General features: G+C 34.5%; 3 protein-coding genes across 6 annotated transcripts; 2 read left to right on the top strand and 1 right to left on the bottom strand.

Annotated features, from left to right (window-relative positions):
• The first annotated feature begins 531 nt into the window (after window positions 1-531).
• On the top strand, window positions 532-3,137 carry LOC126718078 (pentatricopeptide repeat-containing protein At5g13270, chloroplastic). Its single transcript, XM_050420140.1, has one exon. The coding sequence runs from the start codon at window positions 753-755 to the stop codon at window positions 3,045-3,047; it is 2,295 nt and encodes a 764-aa protein (XP_050276097.1). The 5' UTR covers window positions 532-752; the 3' UTR covers window positions 3,048-3,137.
• Window positions 3,138-7,392: 4,255 nt separating this feature from the next.
• On the top strand, window positions 7,393-13,968 carry LOC126718080 (protein NEOXANTHIN-DEFICIENT 1). Of its 4 annotated transcripts, none has more exons than XM_050420146.1 (11): window positions 7,393-7,720; window positions 8,287-8,365; window positions 8,483-8,566; window positions 9,032-9,095; window positions 9,299-9,345; window positions 10,958-11,012; window positions 11,405-11,443; window positions 11,634-11,802; window positions 13,194-13,245; window positions 13,329-13,385; window positions 13,640-13,968. In XM_050420146.1, the coding sequence occupies exons 2-11, from the start codon at window positions 8,301-8,303 to the stop codon at window positions 13,884-13,886; spliced, it is 879 nt and encodes a 292-aa protein (XP_050276103.1). In that variant the 5' UTR covers window positions 7,393-7,720; window positions 8,287-8,300; the 3' UTR covers window positions 13,887-13,968. The 4 variants fall into 4 exon arrangements, with proteins under 4 accessions (XP_050276103.1, XP_050276102.1, XP_050276101.1 ...); XM_050420145.1 differs by having other exon boundaries at window positions 7,394-7,719; window positions 8,276-8,365; XM_050420144.1 differs by having other exon boundaries at window positions 7,395-7,720; window positions 7,893-8,365.
• Window positions 13,969-14,071: 103 nt separating this feature from the next.
• Window positions 14,072-17,813, bottom strand: LOC126718079 (serine carboxypeptidase-like 45). The gene is made up of 10 exons (XM_050420142.1): window positions 17,470-17,813; window positions 17,241-17,342; window positions 17,050-17,149; window positions 16,480-16,568; window positions 16,311-16,390; window positions 15,735-16,016; window positions 15,484-15,608; window positions 14,869-14,961; window positions 14,617-14,734; window positions 14,072-14,509 (listed from the first exon to the last, which is right to left on the bottom strand). Exons 1-10 carry the CDS (start codon window positions 17,720-17,722, stop codon window positions 14,360-14,362), a joined length of 1,392 nt encoding a protein of 463 aa, XP_050276099.1. The 5' UTR covers window positions 17,723-17,813; the 3' UTR covers window positions 14,072-14,359.
• Between the last annotated feature and the right edge of the window lie 2,462 nt (window positions 17,814-20,275).

Raw genomic sequence — 20,275 nt, forward strand, 5'->3', positions numbered from 1 at the left:
ACGAAACCCAGAGAAATCCACGAAATCCAACCACAGCCACGAAATCCACGACGCTCTTGAGTTTGATGAAGGCAGTGCCGGTGGAGCTTGGATTGACGATGAAGCTTAGGTCGGCAATGGAGCTTGGATCGACGGTGAGATGGAGGACTGGGCAAGATGGGTCGACGGCGTGGGACGGTAACGTGGACGATGACGATGAAGATCGGCGACGATAAAGATCCAGAATAGATCAGCGAAGCAGAAAGTAGATGAGGGAGAGGGAAAAAAATGAGAAGGAAAGAGGAAGAAAGAAAAGAAGCTGGAGAGAGAGAGAGAAAAAAAAAAGAAAGAAAGAAAGAGAAAATATTTTTTTTAATAGAAGAGGAAAGAGAAATTTAATAAAATAATATATATTTTTTTAGCTCTCATGAACCGTACACATCTATTTATAGACATGCACTATAGCAATGGAGCTAAAAAAAAAATAGATTTAGCTCCACTGCTGGGTACTGATTTTAGAATTTGAGAAGTTAAAATATAACAATATAACACCACAGTTAGAAGTGCTCTTACGTACGATAACAAAACAAATTGTTTGCGAAAGTCAAAAATAGCATATTTATTTAGGGACAGGGATAGGGAGTCGTAAATCGTAATAGCACAGTTGTTGCCTGAAGAAGTTGGGCAAATATGGAAACAAGTTAGCAGCATGGCGATTTCTTCTGTGTTACGCTCTTTCCTTGGAGAATCGGGTCTCGTTAACTTGAGTACAAATGTCTTCAATCAATGCCCAGAGCTTTTTGCTGCCTCCCCATCCTTCTCCAGTAGTAGCTCAAGACAAATTCTCAGAGACAACAATCAAATCTGCAAATTTCTCTCAAATCCCTCGATGGGTCTCTCTCAAATGCAGTCCTCCTTCGGTGAAAACCCACCAAATCCAACAAGGCCAAGTTGAAAATTTACACTTGATTTCTTTGTCGAAACAAGGGAAGCTCAAACAAGTTCATGAATTTCTTATTCTCATGGACGAGGCAGGTGTTTCCGTTAGTCCCCACTCGTATAAAAGCATATTTGAAACATGTGCCAAGTTGGGATCTTTGTCTGATGGAAGATTGATTCACGACCGGTTGCGAAGAACAGTGCAGGACCCAATTGGCTTTCTTCAGAATTGTGTTCTGCGAATGTATTGTGATTGTGGGAGTCTTGTGGATGCACAGAATGCGTTTGATGAAATGCTTGATAGAAATTTGGTCACGTGGGATATAATTGTATCTGCTTATGCTGAGCAGGGTGTTCTAGACAAAGCTATTGGGTTGTTCTCTGTGTCAAGAATTAAACCAAGCCATTCTATATATATTGGCATGTTAAGGTCCTTGACAGGTTTTTCCCTTTTAGAGCTTGGCAAACAGCTACATTCTCATGTGATAAGAAATGGGTTGGCTTCGAATGTTTCGGTTGACACAGCAATTGCCAACATGTATGTTAAGTGTGGGTGGTTAGAGGGTGCTGAGCTTGTTTTTAATCAGATGACTGAAAAAAATGCAGTGGTTTGGACTGGGTTGATGGTGGGTTATACTCAAGCTGGGAAGCTAGAAGCTGCTCTTGAATTGTTTACTAAGATGGTGAAGGAAGGTGTTCAATTGGACGAGTTTGTGTTCTCAATAATTCTCAAGGTGTGTGGTGGTGTGGAGGACTTGAACATGGGAAGGCAAATTCATGGTTGTAGTGTTAAGCTTGGATTGGATTCTGATGTTTCAGTAGGAACACCTCTTGTGGACTTTTATGTCAAATGTGGGAGTTTTGAATCTGCTCGCCTTGCATTTGAGAGGATAAGTGAACCGAATGATGTTTCATGGAGTTGTGTTATTTCTGGTTATTGCCAAATTGGTGAATTTGAAGAGTCTGTTAAGATTTTTAAATTACTAAAGAACAAAGGTGTGGTTTTAAATTCCTTCATATATACTAGCATTTTCCAAGCCTGTGCTGCACTTGCAGATTTAAATTTGGGTGCTCAAGTTCATGCTGATGCAATAAAAACAGGGTTAGTTGCCTATCTATATGGAGAGAGCGCTATGATTTCGATGTATTCAAGATGTGGGAGATCAGACTATGCCTATCAAGCCTTTGAATCGCTAGAAAATCCTGATACTGTGGCCTGGACTGCTATAATTTGTGGTTATGCTTATCATGGAAATGCCATTGAAGCTTTAAGCCTTTTCAATAGAATGCAGGACTGTGGTGTAAGGCCAAATGCAGTTACATTTATAGGAGTTTTAACCGCTTGTAGTCATTCGGGATTGGTCACAGAGGGCAAGAAATACTTGGAATCAATGAGGGGTGAGTACGGTGTGGAGCCAACTGTCGATCATTATGACTGTATGGTCGATATATACTCTCGTGCTGGGCTACTACAGGAGGCGCTTGAATTGATAAAGTATATGCCTTTTGAACCCGATGCAATGAGTTGGAAAAGCTTATTGGGTGGGTGTTGGACCCATCGGAATCTTGAGCTTGGAAAGATTGCAGCAGAAAATCTCCTTCATCTGGACCCAAATGATACTGCCACCTATATTGTAATGTTTAACTTGTATGCTTCACATGGGAAATGGGAAGAAGCAGCTCATTTTAGATGGATGATGGCTGAAAGGAACTTGAGAAAGGACATTAGTTACAGTTGGATTACTGTCAAGGGTAAAATGCACCGCTTTGTAGCAGGTGATAGACACCATCCACAAACAGAACAGATATACTCAAAATTAGAGGAGTTCACTTCATCTTCTGATAATGCTGAAAATGCCCTTCTAACTGAAGAGGATGTTTCGTGTGGATCGCCTGAACGAAAAGAACAGCTGCCTGACCACAGTGAGAGACTTGCTATAGCATTTGGGCTCATATCCACATCAAGAAATACCCAGATTATAGTTTTCAAGAACCTCCGGGCGTGCAAAGACTGCCATGATTTTGCAAAGCGAGTGTCCATGGTAACAGGACGTGAAATTGTTGTTAGAGATACCAATAGATTCCATCACTTCAAGTTAGGCAAGTGTTCTTGCAATGATTATTGGTGATGTGTGTAAATTGAATTAGTTACATTTACTTGACAAATACAAAGTTGTACAATTGAAGGAATAATATCATTTACCAATTTTGCAATGAAATCCTCACACATTTATAGAATCTATTTATTTTAACTGAAGTTTTGGACACCATTGGACCAGAACCAAGTCATCAATCACATGCTTGTTAATTTTTTTTATAATGCAAAATGGTGGACATCACGTTATGCTCTCGCACCTTTTAATTTTCGAGTTAACCCTTGGCAAGGGGGTGTAGACTGTGCACAACTAAGCAGTACAAATTATTCAATACATCAAGGACATTGTTGCATCCTCGCACATGAATGATTGACTTTATCATAGATTTATAATTAGCGGTAAATTGCTTTTTTTTTTACCCTAAATTATTACCCAAACTACACTTAACTCCTTGAACTATTAAAATCCACAATTGACCCCTCAATTTTAAACATACATTACACTTAACCCTACCGTATGTTTTATTGTTAACTTAGGCGGCAAGGGTACATTGAAACAGAGATATAACTTTAAGAGATCAATTTTGTGTTTTAATGGGCATAGCTAGAAATTTTTGTTTGAGGCGCCAACTTATGATACTAAATTTATTAACTTATACGAACTTTCATAAACATGCACAAACACATACATCTATACACACATATAATTTAATATCCTTCGTTTCTCAAAAAAAAAAAAAAATTTAATATCCTTCATAGTGAATCCTTAAAGTTTTCATTTTTAATATAAGTTACCAAATTGTCTACTAAAGTGAGTAAAAAAATTTTAATTGAACTAATAAAGCATTCAAATACATGAATGATCCAAAATTTTAATAAATACAATAACATATTTTACAATAAAAAAATGAGTGTGAGAAAAAAAATTCTCTATAACTACTAAATTAATTGGACAATTTTTTTTAAGAGTATTATTTGACTAACTCAGATATTTTGAAAGAGTCAAGTTTATTTTTGTAGACTAATAATTAAAATGATGAATATTTATATATAGTGTTCAAATATTATTAAAATTTTGGGAGAGTTCGTGGACCCACTCGTACATGTAGCTCCGAGAAGTTAAAATGTAGTTGGACAAGACAGAAAGTGTTGATCTGTGAACTCACTATCAGACTGCTGGCTGGGCTCAAGCGTGGGCTTTCGAAACTCTAGGCAAGTGGTGGAACTTGCATGGTAGAGACTGCTAGGCACCTTTGGATGTGAGTGCACGCGTGACAAGTTGGGTCACCAATCAGTACGTATTTCTTGCTCCATCAAGAGGAAGCCTACACTACTACGCACACCTTCTTTTTTTCCTTTTTTTTTTTTTTTTTTTTTGCGTGCTTCTGGTCACATAAAGTGGTACAATAAATGTCACAACTCGTTCATGTGGCGAGTTGTGGTTGGTGAAGGGGTGTCTTCACATGATCCACCACCACCCCTTCACCAACCACAACTTACTACATAGATAAATTGTGGCATTTGTTGTGTCACTTTATGTGACACAAGACTTTTATTTTTTCTTTTACTTTTTCTTTTTCTTTTTTCGTTTTGGATAAACACTACACAGACCTAAGAGTAAAACTAATGAAAAGGCATGATGGAATCAGTCGAGGCGTGACGCAATACATCACCATATTTTGGACTAAAGCAATTGCAACAAGTAACAAACATAATACTATATAATATACTATATAGTATTTTTAGTACCATAAAGTAGAAGCAGGTAGTGGAAAGGTAAAGGTTGGGGAGCTCAAATCAAAAATCTAAATGCATGAGAATTTTCATATTTGATCATCCACATCAATGAGTGTAAAGTCTTGCAAAATGTAAAAAATTCTAAATTTTATATATTTTGACCCAAAAAACACTCATATCAGTGGGTTTAAAAATGTGCATAAATGCACAATTACTACAGTAACGGTGCATATATGCACGGTTACTATAGCACTTGTATTTATTATTTTAGTAATTTTTTCTCTCTCTTTGTCTCTGTTGCTCTCACTCTCACCCCATTCTCCATTTTTCTTATTTGATCAACATCAAACCACTGCCGCACGAAGAACTCACCTGATCAACATCAAACCATTGCCGTCGATTAACATCAAACCACAACCACATGAAGCCTGATCAAATTGCCGCCAATCACTCTCACATCACTCTCCATTTTTCTCATTTGATTAACATCAAACCACTGCCGCCGATCAACTCGCCTGATCAACATCAAACCACTGTCGCACGAAACCTGATCAAATTGCCACTAATCAACTCATTGATTTCTCGTTGTTTGATCTGTGGGTTTCGAGTTGGGTGGGTGATGATTTGGCTTTTGGATTGAGTGGATTTCGGCTTGAATGGGTTTTTTAATCTTGGGTTGGTTTGATCTTGAATGGTTTTCTGATCTTGGGTTGGTTTGATCTTGAATGGTTCACCGATCGAGGTAGTGATGATGATGGTGGTTGGGTCTGAGAGGGAGAGAGAGGCAATGAAGAAAATAATAAAAAATGATAAAAGAATGAATATTTTATTGAATAAATGTGTAGAATAGATAGATTGATGTGGGTGTTTTGTAAAATTGGATGTGTAAAATAGAAAAAGTGGGTTTTTTGTGCAAAATAGATGAAAAATTTGCACCCACTGATGTGGATGCTCTTATGTACACCAAGAGAGTGACCAGATCTGTTCTCCATTTTCTTCTTTTCTTTGGGGGGATGGATGGGAATCCATTATACCGACATTGGCTGAGTAATTCATTTTTAATCCAGCGGATTAGGTTAAATTATTTTATAAATAGTTATTAAACTTGGATCACACTAGTTTAACAAATGAGTCACCAGTCGAACCGCATAGTCAAATAAAAATTTTAAAAAATAATAGAACTAGAAATTCTATAAATAATAGAAAATTAAACTTGTCATTTTAATTCAAATTCAAGGTTTCACAAATAATAGAACTAGAAATTCTATAAAATTCTCTAAAACGGCAAAGAACATCACAATTTTTTTTTTTTTTTTGGTACTTCTTTAGGTTTTCTCTTCCTTAAATTATTATATTATCACACATTAAATAATAAAGAAGTCAAAAAAATCATATGTAATTTTGCAAAACTCACAACCCAATTGGGTTATATAAAACCATCCTGAGTTACACAGTTCGCCAAAAAATCGCTAAATTTGACCAATTTTTATGTAAAAATGATCCAATTAAACACCCAAACTGGTCTCGGTGTCAGATTTATAGTCTAACTGATCAAGTCGATCTAGGTTTAAAAACTATGAATATGATTTTATATGTCCCTTCAAACTGACTTGCATTTATAACTCTGGTAAGTTGTAAATTCAGTCAATTAAAGTAACATATAAGTTGTTCATTATAAGCGCTATTTTGTCAAGATTCTTATAACTCATCTAACACATCTTGATATTTTTAAATAAGAAGTCAAGGTTCAAATTCTGTTCTCAAATTAGGAATTATATATTTATATATATATTGCTATCAAAACTCATATCTCATCACTCGAAAACATCTGTTTTTTTGCTTTTCATTTTCACTCATCCATCACTCATTTTGTTGAGTTATGGGTGATGAGAACTGAAAATGAGAACTTGGTCAAACAAGCTTTTTAGGCATGAGATCCACCAAAAATAAGGAATGAGTAATAAAAATAAAGTAATAAATAATGGAAATTGCCTAAACCAAACAGGCTCTTAGAGTGCGAATACGCTACAATGGAAACAATAAGAAAAGGTGTCTAGGATCTTTGTGGGTCGCTACCAATTACCTTATTTTCCATTATTCCATATATTTGATAAGTAAGATCACATGAATCATGAATCGTGTCACCTCTATTTGTATATATCCAACGATCACTAGCAATAATAGCATTATTTTTTAGAAGTTGCAATTCCACTTGCCAATCCATTGTGCCCTCTAAAAAGGCTAAAACTCAAAACTGAGAGAAATATGGGCCCATACAAATGGTAATACAATAATGTTATTACCATATATTTTTATACACGCCACAGTTGTATTATGAGTAGTGGAAGGGAAAAAAAAAGTCATCCATGTAACATTTTGTGCTTGTAATAAAAAAAGGTCCACTATCAAATCAAGCCCATATGATTGCGTCATGGATGTTGTATCGAAATCAGAATCCAACTCATGGGATTCTGAGAAATAATTTAATAAAGAAACAAAAAGAGAAAAGAAACAAAATTGATCGGTTGAATTGGATTTGGGAAACTGTGGGAATGGTATTTGTTAGTTTCAGTTGGCGCCAAAACAAAACAAAGATGGTGGGTTTCGTGTCCTTTGGGAAATTGCAATGGATAACATCTTATCCACTTCTACTTCTACGGCTACTGATGTCTAATTTCTGTCTCTATAATAGTTTGTAATAATTTAACTCTCAACTAGTGAACTAAAAAAGCGACAGTAACTAACGAACACCAAAACTAGTGTCTCTCTATAAATTCACTCACTTTTTTTCAGTTTCCACTCACTCTCAACACTAGCTCTCTTCCCAGTACCATTTTTCAATCCAAATTCTCCTCTGGGTTTCATTTTCTTCTTTGGATTTCAGTGCAAAAGTTCTTGATCTCTGGAAGTTAAGTGCAGAGATTTTTGTTGGTTGCAGCCCCTTGCTTTGTTGTGTGTTCGTTTTTTAAGGTAACTGGTTCAATTTGTTTTTTATTGTGTCGTTCATGGATAAATGTTCTAATTTGGACTTCGTGACTTCTGTTTTGTCATGTGGAAGTTTTGTAGATTTTGCTAAATTCTGTATGTTCAAAATTGTGAGAATATATGGAATGCATTAATTCGTTAATTTTTCTGGAATCAGTTTGTGTGAATATAACATGTGAATCATAGACCCAGAAGCCAATTACTTCGAAGGGGAATCTGGAGGTTCGAATGGCAAAAACTTCAAGTTTACATCTCTTTTTTTTTTTTTTTTTTTAAAATATTGACCCAAAACATGAATTTCCTTGAAGCCTGTAAATTGGGTGTACAGCCCAAATATCACAGTTAACAGGGTCATGTATATGACTGCTGGTTTCTTTAGGAGTTCTCTGCATTTGCACTCTATAAGGCAATTCAGCTAGTTGTATTTCTGTTGATGTAGCACATGAAATATCTCTTCTCATAAAACAAAAGAATGCCCTTTTTCTTTTTTATGATTTTTTGGTTTTTAATCACTTAAATTTGGTATCTCCTATCAATTATGTTTCTTCAAGGTATATCTGAACCCATGGAAGTTGGAGAAACAAAATGTTCCTCAGGCTACAGCAAGCCCCCTTGGATATTTAGAGGCAGGCAAGTGTACAAGTCTTTTTTTTAAATAAAAAGTACCATTTAAATTCCCATTCTCTGGTTAATATTGTTATCCTTCTTTTTTAAACAACATAATTTGCTTAATTATCTTTTTCTCAGTGCCTTATACCAGCTCCATCTTGTCAAAGCAGAAACTGCTCGAGCATGCATCCCAAAAGAGTTCAGATTAGTTGAAGCTTTTGGGTACTTATATTTGCTATCATTGTTGTATTCATGTATGCGCATAACAGGATATTAGTGGGTGCACTTTAATGAATGATGGGATAAATAAACCACCTATTATATTTCTTATGAAAATGCTAAAGCTACTACTAATATTACCACAAAAAGTTTATGGCAATGAATATAATTTTTATCACATCAATATCATATTAAATAAATTTCTTAATCGTCTTCTTGGTTCATGCTTTGAAAGTGGTTGCATTAATTTGTAAGGTTTGTGCAATAAAATTTGTACTAGGCTACTAGCTATAATGTTACTCTCTTTCTTAACCAAATATCACTACCTAACATGGAAATGATTGCGAGATTCATTGGTGGTGCTCCACATAATATTCTCCTTAAAGGATAAGGGTGATTTTGGAGTTTATGAATTCCATTTGCATAAAATCAAATTAAAAAGAAAGAATCTGACTTTACACTTTGTAGGTATACTCTTGGTGGCTTCTTTCTTGCCAGTTATGATGACAGTCCAGCTGGAATTTTTGATGAGGTTGTATATTATTATTGGTTTATGAAATTGATGAATCAATATTTGGTAATTACTTGAAATTTAGATAATTATAGGAGTGATCCTGTGGCAGGAAATGGTAAACTTTCCAGTATTTTCTTTAGCAAAAAATTGTATGAGAAAGAATCTGACTTTTAAATTAATTCTTTTAGTCACTAACATGTATCAGTGTGCATTCTTACCAGCTCGTGGTGATTGCAGGGCTTGTATGGAACCCACCAACATCCTGCGCGTATGTTTCTCTATCCAATTCTTTGTTGTTCATAATAAGAAGAGAAAATAGCACTTACAGAAGTGATTGAACTTTTATTAAGCTAGACACACCCAACATCCTAATCTTATGCTTGTACTAGATTAATAGAATATCCCTGGACCCCAACTGCGACTAATATGATAACTGGCATTAAAACCAAAGGCTATTCATGAAATACACCATTAGTTGGTCTATTACTGAATTAACCTATTGAAAGATTTCCCTAGTCTACCTCAACTCGAATAAGTCCTAATGAAGCTAGGAAAATTGAGTTGGTTTATACAAAATAAGGTGATGTCCACCACTAAATATTGGTTTGTTGAACTTAAAACGTACTTGTATTGGGTTTAGTCATCTTTGTAACTTACATGTGCTAGTGACTCTATTAAATTTTACTCCCTCAGTATCACACTGTTTGTCCTCCTAAGAAAGTTGAACTTTTTAAATAAATAAAATGGTAAGTTAGGACAGTTATGAAAATGGTGTATGTTAACTTTTTTTCAAAGTGGAGACAAGGTTTTTAGCTCAAATGGTTAAAGATATATTAACCCATTAGCATAGGTCCAAGCCTATACTTTGTGTGCAAGCCAAGTCTCCTACTTGTACTAAAAGTTTATTAATTTAGGGTTTAGTCTACTATATATACATATGTTATGATTCATTATAACACATGATTTGTTCTACACTCTAATATATTATTGCTGTAGGCCGTTAGGCTAAACCACTTTATGTTTCCGCTTCCACATCCATACCAGCATATTCAACATGATGTATCAATACTAATATTTAACATGGTATCAGAGCCACCTTCTTGTGGCCATGATTTTTTGTCCTTACGGTGTATTTAAGAGCAATCTTTATCTTCCTCGGTGTTTCTTCGCTACATTCATCTTCTTTAGCTTCCCACTGCTACCGTCAAAACTCTCTAGTATAGTCATGCTACCATTAGAAGTCGCATCAACACTGCAAGACCGTTGCCTTCCTTAAACCACCGTCACAAGGCCAAACTTCATTCAAGGGATCTTCTCAACCTTATCAAATCTCAAGCTTCCATCTTGAATTTGAGAGGAGATATTAGAGATATATTAGCCCATTAGTAAAGACCCAATCCTAATTCTATTTTGTGTGCAAGCCAAGTCTTCTACTTCTACTAGAAGTCTATTAATCTAAAGTTTAATCTACTATATATACACATGTTATAGTTTATTATAACACAAGATTTGTACTACACTTTAATATATTATTGATGTAGCCCTTTAGGGTTTCCTCCGTGGACGTAGGACATTAGGCTGAACTACGTAACCCTCGTGTGTTATTGTGTACTATACTTTATACTTCCGCTTCCACATCCATACTAGCATATTCAATATGGTATATCAATGCTAATATTTAACACAAATAAAACACCTTTTTTTCTTCTCAGTGGGCCTGAAATATCTGTTTACATATTTAATCAATTCAGTATTTAAACATGACTCAGAACGGAATTGAAATCAACTCTTGCAGCAAATGTTGGTTGTTTGTAAACTTCAACTTGAATAATTATTTAATGACAGAGTATTCTTATCTCAACGTTGCCTTTTGTTGGCAGATGGGCAGCTAAGGTGCTTGTGAACAGCAATGTGGCTTGCGATCATGGAAGAAAGGTGGGAGTATGCATAATTCCCAGCCTAAATTTAAAATCCTAAAATTTATGATGATTCAAACTTCATGAGTTTTTGTACAATAATAGTGTACTTTTGAGATCTTTTACATAGATGCGGATTGCTCATACAAGTATAATGATGGAACCATGCAACTTTTAAATAGTAAATGCTTTCAAAAACTTCCATATTTCTTGGAGCAAATAAGAAACAAGTTATGGTCCCTCCAGCTGTGAAATGATGCCTTCCTTCTTCTTTTTCTTCTTTAAATCCTCTCCCTAGTCACCTTATAGGTTAGCACACTTACATATTAGTGTGGTGTTTGCACTATACCAGTCACATTTCTTTTACTTTCATCCATAAATCTGTGATCTTGCTTTGATCTCCCCTTGCAGGAAGTTGGGCTTCCAAGTCAGGTTGCTAGGTTTTCAAAGGTAGGCCTTGAACTGTGTTTTCTTCAGTGTTTCAATACTTGTAATCAATGTCAAAAACTTTCTCTTGTTTAATATTTGAAGGTGAATGTATATATGCTTTTTCCTGTTATGTATGCATATAGTCATTCATAACAAAATGGACATTTGTAGTTTTGCATGTTGTATTGAGTATGATATTTGTTCAAAGCAGAGAATCACAGCAATTACAAGTCCACCCAAGAGTAAAGACATTGGATTTCTAAGCATGGTTGGTATGGGTGCTGCTTTCTGTAGTCCAAGGGATCATATGAATGTTCAAGTGACTGAAATCAATATTCCTGATACAAAAGATATCTGTAACATCAACCTTACCTGTGTTGGTGAGTTGGTTAAAGTGATTCCATTCAGTACTGCTGGCTGCTATAGTAATTAAGATTGGTCCTTTATTTTTCAGTATAGTATGGCATTTTTTAGTAGAAATGTTTTATGAGCCAAAAACTTCTTTTTATAATTTTTATACATTTACAATTTGGGGGATTCTGATATTCAAGTTCATTTCCATAGTTTTTTCATCCTCCATACAAGAGGGATCATTTCATAATCCAGATCTGTGTAAAAGAGTCCCCTTGTTCCTTCTCTTTTTGTGCAGTTTTTTTTTTTTTTTTTTTTTTGGTGGGAGTGGGGGTGGGGGGAAGAGACTGCCCTAATAGAAAACAAGGGGAGTCTAATTGTAGACCTAATCCATAATTCACAAGATTATAGAGGAGAAAGGATTTACTACTGATTGTAAACATATTTGGGAGTTTTAATCATTGAAAGGGATGTATTCCTTGGCTGTAATTTTCTACATATAAAGGTGTGAACCCAAACTAGCAACAGTGCATCACCACCTGAACCCATCCTCACTACTGGAGTCAACAATGGAATAATAGATCAAGACCATCCAATGCCACCATTTTAATGATTATCATCTAATGGATTATATGAAATGCAAGCCTTGTGAAAATTCACTGCATATTTTTAAAGACTTTTAATTTCATCATCTGGCATCTCTCCTATTGAAGTTCAGCTACTTTGGCCGGAGTTCTGAGATTTATTTAGTGGACTATATGTACATGGATTGCTATGCTTCATGAGGAACTGTTGTATGGGATTCTTAGTTGCTTCCTCATGCTATAATGTTTCTGCATGCTCTGTTGCTTCTTTGGGCTTTGCTTATGTCCAGCTTGTACACACACTTTGCAACCTTGTTGACATTACAGGTTGTGATTGGAATAATCACGTTCACTTGGCCCTACCACTAACAACACTTTTATTAACACCACCAATCACAACATGCTACGTCAGCAGTTGTGAAATTTTTTGTCTCTAGACTTATTGTGTAACCTTTGCTTAGGAAGCTGGTTATGCCCATGTTAGCAGGTTTATTAGGTAGGAAGAGGTTAACGATTATTATGTTTGGACATATGTCAATCACATTTCTAGGTAATTAACTCATACCTTTCTGCTAGGAAACTATTTTCTTGTCAGCAATTTTGGCCTCTTGCAGAACAAGCTCGCCTATAACTTTGGTTCTTCCTTTTGATGGCTAGATACCTTCTTCTGGTGCTTTTTGTTCTTTAATCTAAAATAAACCGTGTAGAGAAGGAGATATCACATCCCCTGTTTATCTTTGCGCTTTTCCTTCACATTATTTTCATACATGTGAATGATTTGTCATCTTTTTTTTTTTTCCTGGTTACGTTTTCGGTGATGGCAATGCCGACATTAGATTACAAAAAGTGGAAGGGGCCAGCCATCAAAATGTCTCTTCCAAGTTATAGGTAATTTTTTTGCAATGGTTTTGTTGTATTAGTAATAGTGCCTACTTAGTGACAACTAATGTTTTTGTGGTGTGATATTGCAGTGGCCGTACAGAGTATAATCCCAACCTTCTTAAGTATTCTTGCCAGATTGAGTGCAGGTTTTGTTCCCTTCATTTTCTTTTGGTCTACAAATTACTTTTTTGTGCTTGTAAATCCTCAATTCTCACTAATCACTATGGTTAAATTTGTTATGGAAAAAAAAAAAAAAGTTCAAAACTTTGAAAGATTCTCATGTCATATATGACACCCACTAAAGCTAATTTATAACTTGTTTTAATTGGATAAATTATATTGATGAGATTTTGACAGGAAATGCTAACATATAATTGTGGTTGCTTCCTGACTGTCATAGGGTGCGAGCAGTGCAGCCGGCAAAAGTATCTGGCCCAACTCTTATACTGAATAACGATAGAGGACGTCCTTCAGAACATGGTAGTTGCAATAGTGTAGACTCAACAACTGGGGATCATAGAGATAATGGAGAAAACCTCTGTCTATCTGTGATGTTGTCAAAACCTATATTGGCTTTGGAGTTCAGTTGTTTGAAAATGCAGGTAGAAGCTCCGACTGTGGTTTCCCCCGTCTCTAGAAATTCTTAGGAGCATTAAGTATTGCAGAAATTCTTTTTATCACTGTAGAGTTGCACAATAAAATGAAATTAATGAAGTTCATTTCCCTAAATTGTCTCCAGTTGTTAATTTCAAATACTCTTTGCAAGGTAGGAAATCTGAAAACATCTTCTAGTAATATCAATGAAGATTCTCAACAAGGGAACATCTCAACATTTATGCTGATCTTACATTCTCTTGTATTTCTCATAAATTTTTGAACAGATCAATTATTTAAATCTGTGTTACAAACATATAGCATCAAAAAATGACCAATAAACACTTCTTCTTTTCCCTTTTACTTTGAGATCTTTACAAAATTCTTCTACAATCCACAGCATGGACAAACCCTAGGACCCAACAACCAAACAAATGCAGTTTTCACTCTCAGATGATTAGCCTTTTGCAATCAAACATTACTTACAAACTCAATATGCTATCTGATAAAAAAACAGATCAGTTGATCAGAATGCTTCTGGAAGAGGCTGGCCTTTTAAAAATGACTTGAACAGCACAAGTGATCTCCCAGGCTGTGAGAATGGAGCTTCATGGGATGCTCCTCTAACAGTGGCAAATGAAAGAATATTTCCATAAACTTGAGTCCACCCACCAACCTGATGGTAAAAGATAATTAAGAATCTATTTAGAACAACATACTTTTTAGTTGTAAGTTGTAACACCTAGTAGTTATTGAGTTTGAGAAATTTTCAATGAGATTCACCTGTTGCCCTTCAAACCAGACTCTGTAAGGCACACTGGTTTTCAGTCCTAATTCCTCTGCTAGTCCGTGAACTAATGTTCGACTTCCAGTCAAAGGGATGACAGAATCTTGATCTCCACTGTAATTTGAAATCCAATATGTCATCAACTACAATAATCTTCAGATGGAAGTCTTGAATTCATTTGTCCAACTAATGTTGGTAACCTAAAAGGCTAAAATCATGAAAGAGACATCAAGTTAAAATGAATTTACCTGTAAACCAAGACTGGGATTCCTGCCTTAATGAGTTTTCCCACGACTGAGATTGTTGGTATCTCCAAGTCAAGCAGCTCATAGTCAAGAATACTGCATGGACAAAGCAGAATTGAAGTTAAAGAACTAAACCAGAGAAACCCACAGACAGTCCAAGATTTAAAAGTAAAAGAATGAGTAGAACTTCCAAACTTCATTCTTTTTCCACACGTTAAAGTTCTGCACAGGGGATAATATTCCTTCTTGTTATGTCAAATATATATATATATATATATTTTTTTTTTTGTTTACTCTAGAATAAAGGCACTTTTTCACACAGTGATGATTTTCTTCCTATAGAACAAGTCCTCCTGAAAATTCAGCAACCATGAAAGCTACACAATAATTTAAAACTACTTTACAGTCTACTTGCATTAATCAATGAATTTATCAATGTACAAATTCAAATTTGAGAACAAGATATTGCCATGCTTAGATAAGCAAAACTTTAGGATCATCCAAATTCTAACTGATAGTCCCCTGTGCTGTTATATTATGATCATACAATAGACCGTCTTACTACTCTAAAATAAGCACAAGATTCATTTATTTTTATTTCTGTTAGAAGAGAATTACTTGCTGCAAACTACCCATTGACGTACTCCTACAAGACGTGCATGAAGAGCCATTTGTACGTCTTTCCTGTTTAGATAATTGACTGTTTCATCTTCTACACAGACATCTACTGTCTCAGTAACGTCCTGTTAGAAAAAGAAAACCAGAATAGATGAGTTACTTATTATACTTGGTTAAAAAATAAGGCAATTTTAAAGTGGAAAGCAATATGTAGTGGATGGAAAAGCCAATAAATAATTGAATGTACTCACCTGGGGACTTAGGACTTTGGATTGTGAAAAAATAGATGCCACACAGACATCAAGCGTAACATCATATTTGTCCACAAATCTACTGGTTTCTCTACTCACTTGGCTCATCACCCTTGAGCAAACAGGAGAAATAGTATCTCTGTAATATTCGCTCACATATCGCGAATAGTTACAAACAGATGTGAACATTTTGTATGTTGAGTCTGATATCAGTCCATGAGACCAGAAGTACTCAGCCCTCGAATTAAAGTCTGTGGCAAACTCTAGAACTGGATTACCTAGCTGCAATTAGAGGAAAAACATATTTGTAGATAATAAATTAAAATAAAAAAACTAAATGAACTATAATTTCATGGGCAAATTGAAGGCTCAGAAAGTATGTGTGATTTATTTATCTGTTCAAAGAATTATAGCAATAACCAAATTTTGTGGCCAGTTAACAAATTGATCCGGTTGGCCACATGTTTAAAGAATTATGTTATAAAAAAAAAAAAAAAAAAAAAAAATCATCAAATTCTGTATAGTATATGAGTGGGGTTTTTAAATGAAAAGATTGGAACTTGGAAAAATACTAACAGCAATGCCTTTCAAATTGAACAACTTCTCCTTCATGTTGAATTGAATCATGAGTTCTGCTAGTTGGGGAACATAATGACCTGGATATAGGTAGGGAAAAAAAAAAAGTAACTCAGTCTCTCTTTTTATCTGTTTCAACTAAGAATGACATTGAGATATAAAATAATACCGGCATAGCTCTCTCCTGTGATGAACATACTTCTGTTCCTATATAGTGGGAATTTCTCAAACCATCTTTGCAAGAACACCAGATTGTCCCTGGCTATAAAGGACAAACAAGACGATAAAGTTTCAGAAATCAAAGGTAGCCAGTAAAGTTAACCTTTTGTAAAGAAAAAAACAAAACAGAAACAGTAAGCATTGAACATGGCATAACTGTAAAGTGTTAGAATGCACAGTGCTATACCATTATGAAATATTCTAGTGAACCTTTGAGCAAAAAAGAAATCAAAAAGATTTCCTAAGGAAAATAAAAGACACCTATAATTTTTTTTTTTTTTTTTTTTTTAAAAAGAAGGGTAGCAAAAGAAAAGGAAAAAAGGAAGTTGACTTGAATCTTTGGTATAGAAATTGTGTTTCTTCTTCAATTACAAAATTCTTTTTTTGTAAATGGGCTTATCTTTCTTTGCTTGCAAGACTTCTACAAAGAAAAAGAACATTCAAGAAATCAAGAAAAAGAAAAGAAAGAAGATTGAATGAAAGTTTCACAGTAAAAATGGAAGAATCAAATTGATGAAACATGCCTGTGATCCTGTCATTTACAGCCTCATAAGACGCGGTATCTGTTGCATAAGAGAATCCAACTCCAATTGGTGTCTCCAAATATAACATATTTGCTTCTGCAAAACAATGAGCCATTTATGTCAAAGATAAGAAATAGCACATTACCCAGTAATGTAAACACCAAAACTCAGAAGAAATGTTACTTACCTCTATTCCAGCTATATTGGTTTTTGACCAGCACCTCCCCACTAGGCCTAAATGGCCCATTTTCAGAAAATGCTCCTACGCCTAAAGAAGAACAACCAGGCCCTGCAAACAAAAAAAGAAATCACAAAGATTCAAAATTTAGGCAATGGTTTAATGTCTCCCTTTGTTACAGAGAAAAGAAGGTAAAGTTTTCATTAGTGAGTGAGTGAGTGAGTGAGAAATTTGAGACCTCCATTTAGCCAGAGAACAAGAGGCTTGGAAGCTGGATCCACTTCAGCTTCAGCAAAGTAATAAAACAGAGCTCTCTGGCTTTTGTCATCAACGGTCACATAACCTGAATATTGCTGGAAAGCAACTGGAGGCTGACCAGGTAATTGGTTAATTCTATCGAGAAGAGAAGGAAATGATTCTGCTTCTTTGAGAAAATACAGCTGAAGCAAAGCTACAGTCATTGCAATGGGTTTCCATGGTAGAGAAAGCATGGTTAACAGTTCAACAACAAAGCACCTAGAGAGAGTTTGAGTTTGAGATGAGAGAATAATGAGGGAGGGGCAGCTAAAATGTTACCCACTTGGGGGCATTATATAAAGAGATGAGGTCTTGTTTTTTGTAATTATTAGTATATTTTGCATTTAAACTTTTGTCCCTTTGAAAAACAAAAACTTGGAGCTGATATGAATGTCATGAGAGAGACTAGATCATGATTTACTACTATTGAATTGGGCCTCTCCCTCCTGTGTGTGATAATATAATACACTAAGTTTAAAGATACACAAATGAATTCTTTCTAAATAAAATAATAATAATGATGCCACTGTATATGATGGTGTACTAATCAAAATATGACACCTCAACAAGTTGTAAAAAAATATTTTGAAATTTGTTGCAATAACATGGTTGGTGTGTGACATGACATAAGTGCTAGGTTATGTGGAGCTTGATTTGTGCCAGTTCATAACTCAACTCAACTCAACTCAGAAGCATTACAATTTTAAATGGAATATTTTATGAAACATAGTTCAAGGAGCGATGTTTGGACCATTTTTGGCCCATTTTGGACCTATTGTTTTGGGGTATATACTTGTTTGCTATATGATTTTATTGTAATAGTTTCTGTACTTTTATTCTTAATATAGTGAAAATTGTTGTAACTTTGTTAACATAGGCATATTGCCTAATCACATAAATCTTTATTTCCTGCTATTGTGTTTTGTGCAATTTTTTCACCATTATTGTTTCTAGATACTAGGTTAAATTCCTGACAACGTGGGCATGATTATGGCTGAGTAAGCAAATGGGTGTGGGACTTCATCTGAAAATGACTGTAGAGAATGTGCTTTTAAAGTTTGAAATTATTCACGGAAGTTATTACGGGCCTGTTTTTGTTTTTTTGTGTTAAGATTTTTATTTATTTATTTATTTATTTATTTGGTGTTAAGAGTTTAGAGTTCAGAGTTTAGACCAAGAAGAAGTAGGCCAAAAAAAAAAAAACCATCTTCATAGAAAATGTAAAGGAGATAACAACGGCGTACAGTTCTGCTCGTAAAGGAGCTTTACAGAATGCTTTATGTTTTTCTAATCAAATGGGAATTGCTGAATGTGACAAACAGTATAATTATGTCTATGAAAATTGGTCACAATTTTTATTTATTTTTGTAGGAAAAGTATGGCAGAATAATGACTTATGAAGGCTCATTAGTCATGTCAGTAGAAAGAAGCAAGGCATACGTTCTTTTTGGTTTTCCCAGAAGAATTTTGGCTTCAGTGATTATAAGCCTTTCACATATCCAAGTACAAATTCAAGTCTTTGTTTTCTTCATCGTTTTATTGAACTTAAAAAGTCTTAAAGCCACCCTGCCCCCAACACTGTGAGGGACTGTATTTACTTTCAAAAAATGAAAAAAAATTCATTCTGGCCTTTGCTCCTTTTGTTTTGTAAAATAGAGTTATTGTGAGCAAAAAGTTTTCCCTGCTTGATTAAATAGGCTTGGACATACATATTGTGTATGCAAATATCTGAATATCTAATTAAAAATTAAAAATCACCAAGAAATTGATATAACATGAATTAACCTTTCCTAAGATTAATAGTGTCAATCCATTTGCTCCTTCATGCAACACAAAAAGATTTGTAAACAACCAAAAATCAACTAAGATGAAATAACAAAAAAAAAAAAAAAAAAAAAAGGAAAATTTTCCTGACCATACCTTTGTAATTCAAGACCTTTCTTGAGTTTAGAGAAGAATAAAGGGTCAAGGAACAAAATGACCATTGTTATATTTTCATGCTTTTAAGAGGGGGAGGGGGAACAAAATAAAAGAAGAAGAGAAAAAAAAGTTAACCAGACAGAAGAGTGGTTAGGGAGAACGGAAAAAGTGAGCATATGAACAGGAAGCAGTTAGGCTTTAAAATTTGAAATAAATGACTTTTTTTTAAAAATAAAAAATTAATTGACATACATCACAACTGGAATTTTCAAATTGTTTAGGATTTAAAAATGTCATTTACAAAAATAACCTAAGAACATGTGCTGCTCATAAAAGACATTTTAGTGAAGCCAACGTTTTTTTTTTTTTTTTTTTTGGTTGAGAAACTAGTGAAGGAAATGTAGATAGTAAGATAGATTATTCCAAGCATAGGGAATCAATATCGATGACCTCCTACTAATCATATATTCATATATAATATATTAAAGTGAAGTTCTCATTCAAAAAATTCAAATTATATTCTAATTACATTTTAATTTTACCCCGAGTGACATTCTTATTGTCTACTAATTTGATCTAATGTGTCTTTAGATTCTAAATAGACTTTAATTTTATGCTAAAATGTCATTCCATGTCTAATTTCATGTCAAGTGACATGTAGGTTTATGAATCTAAACTTAAAAAACATTAAAAAAGAGTTCATTAAAAATTTATTATATTTCTATTTAAAACTATGAATGTGTAATATTTTTAAACTATTTAAAGTTCATTTTATTACAAAAATAATTATTAATTCAAATAAAATGAAAATGTGTACAATGTTCTAA

Source organism: Quercus robur, chromosome 3 (assembly GCF_932294415.1).
Source record: "Quercus robur chromosome 3, dhQueRobu3.1, whole genome shotgun sequence".
NCBI classification, from domain to species: domain Eukaryota; kingdom Viridiplantae; phylum Streptophyta; class Magnoliopsida; order Fagales; family Fagaceae; genus Quercus; species Quercus robur.

Excerpts from the sequence above, each read along its gene's own strand:
- LOC126718078 (XM_050420140.1), top strand. The coding sequence starts at position 753 with ATGTCTTCAATCAATGCCCAGAGCTTTTTGCTGCCTCCCCATCCTTCT.
- LOC126718080 (XM_050420144.1), top strand. The coding sequence starts at position 8,274 with ATGTTTCTTCAAGGTATATCTGAACCCATGGAAGTTGGAGAAACAAAA. Across the intron at positions 11,803-13,193 it reads CATCAACCTTACCTGTGTTG|ATTACAAAAAGTGGAAGGGG; the intron begins GTGAGTTGGTTA and ends TGCCGACATTAG. Across the intron at positions 13,386-13,639 it reads TCTTGCCAGATTGAGTGCAG|GGTGCGAGCAGTGCAGCCGG; the intron begins GTTTTGTTCCCT and ends TGACTGTCATAG.
- LOC126718079 (XM_050420142.1), bottom strand. The coding sequence starts at position 17,722 with ATGCTTTCTCTACCATGGAAACCCATTGCAATGACTGTAGCTTTGCTT. Across the intron at positions 17,150-17,240 it reads CCAATATAGCTGGAATAGAG|AAGCAAATATGTTATATTTG; the intron begins GTAAGTAACATT and ends ATTGTTTTGCAG. Across the intron at positions 16,391-16,479 it reads CACAGGAGAGAGCTATGCCG|GTCATTATGTTCCCCAACTA; the intron begins GTATTATTTTAT and ends ACCTATATCCAG.